Source organism: Cotesia typhae, unplaced genomic scaffold (genome assembly GCF_013202065.1).
Source record: "Cotesia typhae breed Kobodo isofemale line unplaced genomic scaffold, CoteBio_Ctyphae contig_11, whole genome shotgun sequence".
NCBI lineage: Eukaryota > Metazoa > Arthropoda > Insecta > Hymenoptera > Braconidae > Cotesia > Cotesia typhae.
In genome coordinates, this window is record NW_027423711.1 from 5,080,341 (window position 1) to 5,091,478 (window position 11,138).

The window sequence follows — 11,138 nt, forward strand, 5'->3', positions numbered from 1 at the left end:
TTTTTTATATAATTTCTTTAATAATAATAATAATAATAAATTTTTCGTTATTATTATTATTGAATCTGTTTTTAAAAATTTTTAATAATAATTGAATTTAAGTATTTAATTATTGTTATTATTATTAATTATTAATTTATTAATTTATTATGATGATTGTACAATATACAAAAATTGAATTCAAGTGTGGGAGAATGATTTAAAATAGAATAAGAAGCAGAAAAAAAAACGATCCCTTCTCCCATCCCGGTGATCGCGTCGTCGTGGTTGGCATTCAATCCACCACTGAACGGCATCATCGTGTAGAGCACTATAGCCTTCAAGCCAACTTTACTTCACTTAGATACATCTCATGCTTCTATGAGATTGGTTTTAACTCTTTAACTCAGTCCAGTTCGATAAAAGACCGTCCGTGTGCTTCTAAACCGCTCAACAGGTGCTTCTTTTCTCAAACAATTCAATTAAAACTTTAATAAATCGGTTGATTCATTTTTTTAATAATAATTTCGAGTGATTAATCAATAAATTTGTTGATTTTTAACGGAGATCGGTAAGTAATCAAAAACTTAGTTTAAATATTTGATAACTGTGATTTGAATTTTTTTTTTGTATTATTATTAATTTTTCTATTTAACATAATGAGTAGAAGCAAGTTATTTAATTGTAACGATAAACGGTAAAACTCCTTTTAGGATCGATGATGCCGATTCCGATTCTCGGGTGAACTCTGCGTGAAGAAATAGAAAAGCAATTGGAGAGATCAAGACTGGCCTTAAACGGCTAACGATTTACTTGTTTGTACTCGGTACTATAATAATAATAATAATAAAAATGATAATAATAATAATAATAATAATAATAATAATAATAACAATAACAAGCTAGCTTACTAGTTACGGATACAGGTACTGAAGATAAATTGCGGGTAATAATTGACATCGACTACTTTCGTGTCATTCAACTTTTGATGATACTTTTCTTCCCGTAAAATTTTATATTTTTTTTTTTTAATTTAAAATTATTAAATTTTATTTTATAATTTTATTAATTCATGGAAAATTTTTTATTATTAGATTACGCGTAATCTAATACTGTTCTATTCATATTTTTTGATCCTTAGTCCTTCTTATACAATTTTTTTCTAAGAAATTTAGTGACCGATTTATTTTTTTATATAATCTGCTTTCTTAGAATGAGATTTATTCTTGTGTTTATGATTTAAAAAATATTATTTTATTATTATTATTTAACCGGAATTTTCTTATGAATCATATATAAAATCAACCAATTTTTTTTTTTACAATCAATATTAAAAATTTTTCTTGATAATTCTTAATTTTTTATTCACAAACTTTGACTTAATGTGTTCTAAATTTTTACCTTGAAAATAAATCACAAATAATAACAAAAATTCAGCAACCAGTGAAAGAATAAACGCGAGTATTCTAGTTCTTAATTATAACCAAGTGTTTAAAATTTTTACGAATAATTTTACCTTGAACCATTGACTTATTATTAATTACATTAATTTTTAATAAAGTTTTTTGCCAATAGATAAGAATAATCCTTGTTTTAATTAAAAATTAATTTCGCAAACAAATACACAATTATTAATAACATTACTTAGTTCAATTTTAGCAAAAATAACAATAACAAATTTAATGACTTCTCTGTTATTGTTATTGTTATAATAATAATAAAGTAGTCTAAATTTATAATGTCAACCCACTTTAGACGTCTTGTTTCTCCTCAAGTTTTATTTCAAAAGACCATAAGCGCATACCAGATGTTTTTTCTATTAATTTAAATAAAATTTGTGTTATTTTGTCATACTTTCTTTTAAATAATTTAATAAAATTAAAAATATTAAATTTTTCTACAATAAAAAATTAAATTAAAAAAATTTTAATAAATTAATTATTTTCCAATTAAATTGCCTAAAAAAATTGTAATAATTAAGTGAGTCATTCCAAAATATTTTTTTTATTGTAAATAAATAATTTACCGTAATTTTGTTTGTCATTACTAAAGTATTGATTATTTTAAGTACGTGAGTTTGCTGATGTATAACAAAAGTCACATTCATCTATCTAATCTCTTGAATGTAGTTGGTTGGGCCCCGGATTAATTATGGAATTTTCCTCGGGCCTCTTGCAACAGTCGAACGAGACACTCAAATAATCTTTTTACTATCGTTAAAAATTAAATAAAATCATATTCAATTTTTGTTATAATTAATAAATATGTAAAGAAAATTTATTATAAAAAAAAAATTAATTTTTGCTTTAATATAAAACAAAATTAGAAAGATTTTTAAATTCAATTATGACAAAAAAAATTAATTAAATTCTAAATGAAAAATTCAAGTGTCTTTTAATAATAAAAATAATTAAATTAAAGTAAAGAATTTAATTTTTGCTGGAATAAAAAATTTTAAATTACAATTACAAAGTGAAAAAAATTTTTAACTTCATTTGAAGAAATTCAATTTTTTATAAAAAAAAACATATACTGCCAAATTTTACAGTTTAATTTTTTCCGTAAAGCGGAAATTTATCAAATTGCAATGTTAAGTGACTGTTAATCACCGAAACATGGCAATAAACCCACCCACGAAATGTAAGGCATATAAATCGAACCTCCACTCTACTAATAGACAGATAAGGATGTACAGAGTAATATAAAGACAATTACATAGCCCAAGGAGTGTCTGTATATTTTATTTGAAAGCATGATATGATATGAAAGGTGTGGCAAAGAAGAATAATATTTTATTAGAGTTAAACTCCCCCGAAACGAGAGACGGCCAGGATGTGTTTAATTTAACTGATGTGTAACGTTTTACTAAACGGTAATCATTAACCCACTAGCCAGCCGATTCTATTCTGCGGATGTTAATGATGATACAGCTGTCGACTCGGTGATGACAATTGTAAAGTGAAAAAAATAGACGAGCCATACACGATTAGCGGTCGTTGATTTACGCTGCTAATTTAGATCGAGGGCAGCGTCGCAGTACCGCTGTTAGTTTTGTATTTCTTCTCCTTATTCTTATTCTTCTTCTTCTTCTTCTTCTTCTTCTTTACTTGTATTGCGAAGAAGAGTTAGCACTAACTCTGCTAGAAGCTACAAGGTGTTTTACTTTGTATGCAGGCACGAGAGTCAAGAATTTAATGTCAAATGTGCTTAATGCCTTATTACCGTACGTGCTACCACCACACAAGTAATTCTCAAGACAGCTTGGCTGTAATTTACTTGTACACACTCTACACGCATTCTGATTGTCTTTTATCTATCAAGGCCATTCAGACGCATCTTTTTTTAGTGTTATTTAATTGGCAATTCAGGAGAATTTAATTTATTTCCTGTAATAAATTTCTTTAATATTTTTATTTGAAACTTTGGCAGTATAATTTTTTTTTTTATAAAAAATTGAATTTCTTCAAATGAATTTAAAAATTTTTTTCACTTTGTAATTGTAATTTTAAATTTTTTATTCCAGCAAAAATTTAATTCTTTTCTTTAATTTAATTATTTTTATTATTAAAAAATACTTGAATTTTTTATTTAGAATTTAATTAATTTTCTTTACATATTTATTAATTATAAAAAAAATTGAGTAAATACTCATTTTAAAATATAAATTATGTCATGTAGAACAATTTTGAACTAAAAAAAAATTATTTTGGAGAATTTTATAAAATTTAATTAAACTGAAAAATTTTTATTTGATTTAAGACAATTTTTTTTTTTTTTAAATATCAAAATAAATTTTTTTGTTCAAAAGTTTTGCTCTTTTTTAAGCTCAATCTATTATTTTATTTATTTATTTTGTTTATAATTTATTTCTTTATATTTTCATTATAATAATTTGTGGCTGATAATTAATTAAAAATTGACTTTCATTAATTGATATCAGCTCTTGATAATTATATAAAGCTAAAAAAAATTTTTTTTAATATTATTACACTAATTTTATTTGTAATAGAATTTTTTTATGATAATTTAATAGAAAAATTAGTAAATTTTATATTGAAAATAAAAAAATATAATTTACATTTTACAGAAATGGTGAGTTTTAAATCCGCGTTAGGAGCTCAAGAACTTACCGAGAAAAAAGCCGAGCTATGGAGAGCTTTGCTCGCTGAATTTTTCGGAACAATGCTCCTGAATTTCTTTGGATGTGGAGCAGTGATCACCCAAAATGTAGTAGCGATTGCTTTGGCGTTCGGATTGGCCGTCGCGGGATCTGTTCAAGGAATTGGGCATGTTTCTGGTGGTCATATTAACCCGGCAGTTACTTTTGGGCTTTTAGCGATCGGCAAGGTATTATTTTAGACTATTTATAATTAATAATGAATAATAAAATTTTTTATCTAGATACCAGTTGTCAGAGCACTTTTGTACGTAATAGCGCAAAGCATCGGCGCAATAGCCGGGTCAGCGATGATCCGCGCTCTATCTCCAGAAACGATGGAACCATTCTTGGGATTAGTGGGCTTAGCTCCTGGAGTAACCCCCGTCCAAGGTCTGGGAGTCGAATTCTTCCTGGCGTTGATCCTGGTGGTCGTTGTTTGCGGAGCTTGCGACGGCGCGAAGCCGGAGAGCAAAGGAATCGCGCCTCTGATTATCGGGCTGGCCGTCTCTGTCGGACATATTGTCGGAGTCCCGAGAACTGGGGCTGGAATGAATCCTGCTAGGTCTTTGGGCAGCTCCGTTGTAATGGGCAGCTTTGATAACCACTGGCTCTACTGGGTAGGACCCATCCTTGGAGGAATCGCTGGAGGGCTTATTTACACGCACGCCATTGGTCCGGCTAAGGAACCTGAACTTCCGAAAAATTATTCTTCCGTTGCTACTGAAGAAAAAGAGGTAAGTTTACGATTTATTTATTAAATAATTATTTAATAAGTAAAATAATTAATTTTTTTTTTTTTAATTTAAAAAAAAAATTTTTTTTTTTATTATTTTTAATTTGATATTTTTTTAATAAAAATAAAAATAATAATAAAAATTATTAAATTAAATTAAGTAATGTTTTTTTTTAACTTTAAAAAATTTTTTAAATAATAATAAATAAATAAATAAAATATGATTACTGTAATTAGTCATTGCCCTCAGCGGTTCGAGTACATTGACAGCGGACGAGGCGGGCTTTGAAGAAAAACTTGTGGAAAGAACACAAAATAAGGAAAATATTTTTTTGTAGCTCCACAGACTCACTACCAGGAAGGGAACACCTGCTTGAGATTACTCCAATAATCACTCATATAGTCATCCGGCTATAATCACCCGTCTTCACTTACAAGAGATCCAGTTCTTCTTCATCGGTTAAATATTCTAAAAATTAAACTTCAAAGTATTTATATATTTTTTTTAAAAAAATTTTTTAAGTATTCTTCACTATTTTTTTTTTTTTTTTATTGATTATTGTCACAAGTTTTTTAAAAATGGTACTGAAATTATATAACAGACATCTAATAATTTTTATAATTAAAAATTATTACAAGTTCTTTTCTTAGTATTTCTTCAGTAGTAATTTATTTTTTTAAAAAATAACTAATCAGATGTTAATTTAAGTAGCATAAAAAATTGTCTGTGTAACTTTTCATCATCATATTTCATATCTATATATTTATATAACTATTTACATATATATTAAGTATTTTTACTGCCGGCCTTTATTTCCAGAGTTTTTTTTTTTTTCTTAATTACTAAAATTAAGAGTGCTTCCGTTTACAATAAAAATATTTATCAAATGTAAATTGATATTAATATTTTATGTAAGAAGAAATAAAATAATTTGTATGAAATAAAAATGAATTAAAGGAATAATTAAAAAAAAAAAAAATAAAAATAAAAATAATTTACACACTACACATTTTATTGGATAATAAGATACCTTTATCTCAAATGTTGGTTTACAATAATTAAAATTAAATTTTATTACTTAATAATAATATATATTTTTTATTTTACTGCTCGTACTGCTGCAATTATATCCAATTTTTATATCAAAATTGTTCCAGTTTTTCAAAGCATTCCGTACTACTAAATCTTTGATCGATTTATATATATATATATATATATATATATATATATATATATATATATATATATATATATATATATACATAAAATCAATAATTCTTATCATTACAATTCTAGGAACAATATATGATATATTTACAATTTTTTACATAATAAAATTTTGCTTTTAATTCAAAATAACTCAACTGTTAATCTTAAATATCAGTACTTTCAGTAACCTCGAATTTATTTTCTTAAAAATATTCTCGAAACTCTGAATGTCATCAAGCAGTAGAATTAAAAAAAAATTAAATTATTCCATAGAAAAAATAAAATTATGGGAGAAAAATGAATTCTTAAATCCACTGAAAAATCTGTTATAATTATAATTATATTTATTAATATTATATTCCAAGAAGAAATAATAATCACCTAAATTAATATAGAATCATAGATATTAATTATTCCACATTAATTATCCAAGCGTATAAAAATTTTTTTAATTTTTTGGTAAACTTTATTGAACAAGTAAAAAAATTAATTGTCAACTAAAATCTTACCAAAAAAATTTTTAACCCGCTTGGGCATCAAATATTATATAATATTTAAATAAAATAAAAATATGTATAAATCAACCGTCCATCCTTGAGAGCTTGTCCTCCAAGCTATCCTGACTGTCATTAGTGTCATTCAAATTAATTGTATCATTCCCCTGGCTCAGCGCGACAACGGACTCATCCAAATTAGAATTATTCTTCTCAATTGGCGAGGAAGGCGCATCAAAAATATCCGAAGTTTCAGCTTCGTCTTGCTGCTCCAAAACCGCAACAACGTCTTCAGTTTTTTCCTCAACCTTCTCTTCCTTTTCCTTCTCAATCTCAGCTTCTTTCTCCGGCTCCTTAACCGCCTCCTCAACTTCCATGGGTTCCCCTTTTTCCAGCTGAGCCTCCTCAGGGTCAGCACTAACACTATCAACCGCAACCTCGGCAGCAGCAGCAGCAGCAGCAGCAGCAGCTTCAGCAGCTTTTTTATCCTCGGCAATCATCGAATTAATTTCAATGCTCATCTGTTCAACCTCTGACGGCTCTTCTGTCTTAATAAAAACCTTCTTCTCTTTCTCTTTCTTTTCTACCTTCTTAATAGTCACCTTTTCATCCGCGTCATAAGTCTTCTCTTCATCATAAATGCTCTGGTTAGTCTTAACAAACACCCGCTTGAGCGGGAGCTCCTGCTCGTCCTCGGAATCATGTCTATCCGGCAGCATGTCATCAGCAGGCTCATAGGAGTCCTTCCTGCTCCTCAGCTCTTCAATCTGGAGGCGCTGCTGCGCGACAGTCTTCTCCAGCTGTTCAACCTTCTCCGAAATCTTATCATTCTTATTTTCAGGCGCCTGAATCGGCGTGATAGTCGCGCTGGCTTGCGAAGTCTTCAGCTCGAACTTTGGAGCCTCAACTGGAGCCCTCTGCTCGGCGACTTTCACCGCCTGGGTGACCTTGGGCTTGGTGATAGTCTTGACAACACGCTTAACCACCTGCCCAGTGGTTAGCTTAGCCAGATCAGCCGAGTCGATCTCAGTGCCGTCTTGATAACGCCATTCAACATGCTCGGTGTTTCCCTTGCGGATGATCTTCCGGACAATGACCCTCTTGGTGCTCTTAACAGTCGGAGTAGCCGGCTTGACATCCTCCTTAACAGGCGTAACAGGAGCCGCGGGAGTTTCCGCTGGCTTGCGAACAATAATCCTCTTTGTAACTTGAGTGACAGTTTTAGGAGTCCCCTCAATCTTCTCCTCCTTGATAACCTGCGAGCGAACAACCTTAGCCGGTTCCTGTGCCGCGCTGGCCTTCAAAGCAACCTTGTGTTCCTGGAAAACGGAAGCTACAATCTTCTGAACCTCAGCTTCAGTCTCGTCTTTTCCCTTCAGGGGAGGGCTTTCAATCTTCTGAGCTGCCTTCGGAGCCGGGCTCTTAGGAACAACTCTAGCTTCAGGAGTTTCCTTCCTCTGAGTCGGCAGCATGGTCTTGATAGTCTTCTTGACAATCTGGCCGTCCTTGGCACGAACAAATACCACCTGTTCCTTGGGCTCTTCCTTAACAACGCGTTGGTCAGGCTCTTCTTCGCTCTCCTCGGACTGTTTAGGAATCTGCTTGGGATACTTCTTCAGCAGAGAAGCAGGAGGCTCGTAGTCATCGTCTCCGTCAGAGAACTGTTCTTCTTCCTCTTCTTCTTCGGATTCAGACTCCAATTTTTCTTTAATCTCAGGAGAGAGTCCGTCAGGGCCCATCTTCTCGCCGGCTTCAATGTGCTGCTTGATGTGAGTAACATAATCGGCGCGGTTGCGACAAGACTCCTGGCAGACGTCGCAGGTGAGACCGAGCCCGGTGCGCTTACTGTGGGTGAGCTGGTGGACCTCCAGGCTTTCTTTGCGCTTGAAGGCTTTGCCGCACTCCTCGCAGATGTGCCGCTTTTCAACAGAGTGGGTCCGCATGTGGCGAGAGAGATGGTGAGACAGCAGGAAGTCGCGGGGACAGAGCTTGCAGAGGTACGGACGGTGTCCAGCGTGGGTCTGCAAGTGTCTGGCGAGCTTGGTGCTGGTTCTAAATGCCTCCTTGCAGTACTCGCAGGTGAAACTCTTGTCTTCGGAGTGCTGCATCTCGTGGCGCTCCAAGCTCTGCTTGTAAGTGAATCTCTTGCTGCAGATGTTGCAAGAGAAAGGCTTGATTGACTTGTGGGAGGTGTCCTCGTGCTTCTCTAGGTCCTCGCGGGTAAAGAACTCGCGGTCGCAGTGCTGGCAGCTGTAACGCATGTCTTCGTGGTGGATCTTCTCGTGGCGGGCGAGGAGATTCGCGCGAGTGAACGTTTTCTGGCAGATGGTGCAGGAATAAGGCTTCTCCTCCGCGTGGGTGCTCATGTGCTTCTGCAGGTCGTACTTTGAGAAGAACATGCGGTCGCACTCGGTGCACTTGTGGGTGCGATCCCGGTGAGCGCGCTGGATGTGGAGAACTAGCGCTTGCCGCAGCGGGAAAGTACGGTCGCATTGATCGCAAGCGTGGACTCGGATCTCTCCAGGTTCTAATTTTGAGGATTTGTCGTCCATTGATTCCTCGTCGGCTTCGCTGTCGCGGTGCTCTTCTTTGTAGATTTCTTCCCGGTCAGACTTGGTGGATTCTTGACGGTCCCGGCGCTCACGGTCCCGGTCGCCGTTGTCCACTCGCGGTTTTTTTGTCACTTGTTCTGATTGGCTACGTTGCTCCGCGGAGCGCTTGTTGCTCGCGTCCATTGAGTCGTTGGTGATTGGTGGGAACGGGCGTGGAAGCACGCCTGTTGCTGGGTAAGCTCGCAATGCGTCGTCCGCTTTTTTACACTGCAGCTTGAATTTGTATGAACGGTCCAAGTTCCAGCGACACATTTTGCAGATCATTTGCGGCATTCCGTCAGCAGCGTACACCTAGAAATTTTTTATTTTAAATAATTTGTTTAATTTTTAAATTAATTATAATGCTATTAAAAATCTTTAGTGATAAATATACTCCAAAATAAAGTTAAATTTAAAAAAAATAATAATAATAACAACGTGGTTCAAAAATCAAAATAAAAAAATTCTAAATAATGAGTAATTTATAAAAATTAAAGTTATGAAATAAAAAAAATAATAAATAAATTGTGAATGATAAAAATTAAATTGAAAAAAATAATAATAAGCAAAACCACGCGGTAAAAAAAAAATCAATAATAAATTGATCGAACCTCATAAAGTAATTTAGAAAATGATTTTACCAACACAGAAATATTGACTAGTCTTAGCAAGCTGCCCCTACATCACCGATCGTCCCTACATACTACACGCTACATGATACATCAATTACCAAATCACCCATAGTAAATGTGTGATTGTCTATTGAGTACTAACACTACAAATGATATGAAATGATACTCAGCAGCAAAATAAAAAATAAAAATAATAAAAAAGGAGAAACTGATAAAAAAATCTAATAATAAAAAGGGAAAAATTACCTCAATGGAAACACAAGACATTATTTGCAGAGATAGCGGCACTTGAAAGGGCCTGGATGGATCTCTCTCGTAGATGAAGTGCAGAGGTTCATTCTCGCACAGGCAAAATCGGCAAACTCGCCTGGATCGGAGTGTTGTGGTCGTTCTATTTTCCATGATAATAATAAATATTTGTCACGTTCAGTAACCTCCCGGTATTTTAAACTAAAAAATAAAAAACACTTGTTAGTATAATGATAATTAATGAATTATTGAAAATATTAATAAACTTAGTATTACCCGTTAGCGCATTAATAGAAAATGACGCCGAGCGTCGGTAAGGCGTCGCGTCAGACGTTTTGTTAACAAACAACCCGGATAATATGGTACACACCGCTATGGCGGAATTAACTCTGGCTCGACTGCAATTGCCTTGCGTGGCGTGGCCGGGCCTTCTTCATTGCCAGACACTAGCGTCACTCTGGTATTTCGACAGTGGCGCCAATTTTTTTTAGTTATCCGTTGCTGGACACTTTTTATATTTTCATCTTTAACAACCGACAGTTACAATCAGCTGTTATTGTGGACTTTGCCTTTTATTGATAGTGTCACGTAAGTTTTTACAAATATTATATTATTATATAAAAATTTTTCTCTCCTCCAGTACGCATGTTTTTTTAAATCATACTGAAGTTAGCCGTCAGGTGTTAAAAAAATTTTTTTAACAAATTAATTACAGTAAAAAAAATCTTTTAAATATTTTCACTTGTAATTTTTATTAATTTTCACATGTGGAACTTTTTAAATAGTTATTTAATTGCTATAAAATTCTAAAAAAATTTTTAATGCCTGTCAATTTAAGTGTTATTTTTTTTTTAATAAATATAAAACCAATAATTTAATAATTCAGAAATCAGCTGATCTGGCTAATTTTTTTTTTTTTTTTTTTTTTTTTCATTTAAAAAATCAATTATTGCTGAAAAAAAATTTTTTATAAAAATAACAATTATAATTTAAAAAAATGCCAACATATGAATTTTAAAAAAATTAATTTTTGGATTAATTTATTATGAATTTAATAATATAAAATTCATAAATTAAAACATATGATTATT

General features: G+C 32.4%; 2 protein-coding genes across 5 annotated transcripts; one reads left to right on the forward strand and one right to left on the reverse strand.

Moving 5' to 3' along the window:
- The first annotated feature begins 289 nt into the window (after positions 1–289).
- Positions 290–6,133, forward strand: LOC141528293 (aquaporin AQPAn.G). 4 transcript variants are annotated; one of them, XM_074244277.1, is made up of 5 exons: positions 291–550; positions 693–805; positions 4,067–4,326; positions 4,381–4,872; positions 5,122–6,133. In XM_074244277.1, the coding sequence occupies exons 3-5, from the start codon at positions 4,069–4,071 to the stop codon at positions 5,158–5,160; spliced, it is 789 nt and encodes a 262-aa protein (XP_074100378.1). In that variant the 5' UTR covers positions 291–550; positions 693–805; positions 4,067–4,068; the 3' UTR covers positions 5,161–6,133. The 4 variants fall into 4 exon arrangements, with proteins under 4 accessions (XP_074100394.1, XP_074100378.1, XP_074100370.1 ...); XM_074244293.1 differs by lacking the exon at positions 693–805 and having other exon boundaries at positions 290–550; positions 5,109–6,133; XM_074244269.1 differs by lacking the exon at positions 693–805 and having other exon boundaries at positions 292–550.
- A 270-nt stretch (positions 6,134–6,403) lies between these two features.
- LOC141528095 (uncharacterized) lies at positions 6,404–10,477 on the reverse strand. Its single transcript, XM_074243960.1, has 3 exons — positions 10,324–10,477; positions 10,045–10,248; positions 6,404–9,478 (listed from the first exon to the last, which is right to left on the reverse strand). Exons 2-3 carry the CDS (start codon positions 10,198–10,200, stop codon positions 6,662–6,664), a joined length of 2,973 nt encoding a protein of 990 aa, XP_074100061.1. The 5' UTR covers positions 10,201–10,248; positions 10,324–10,477; the 3' UTR covers positions 6,404–6,661.
- Positions 10,478–11,138: the final 661 nt, after the last annotated feature.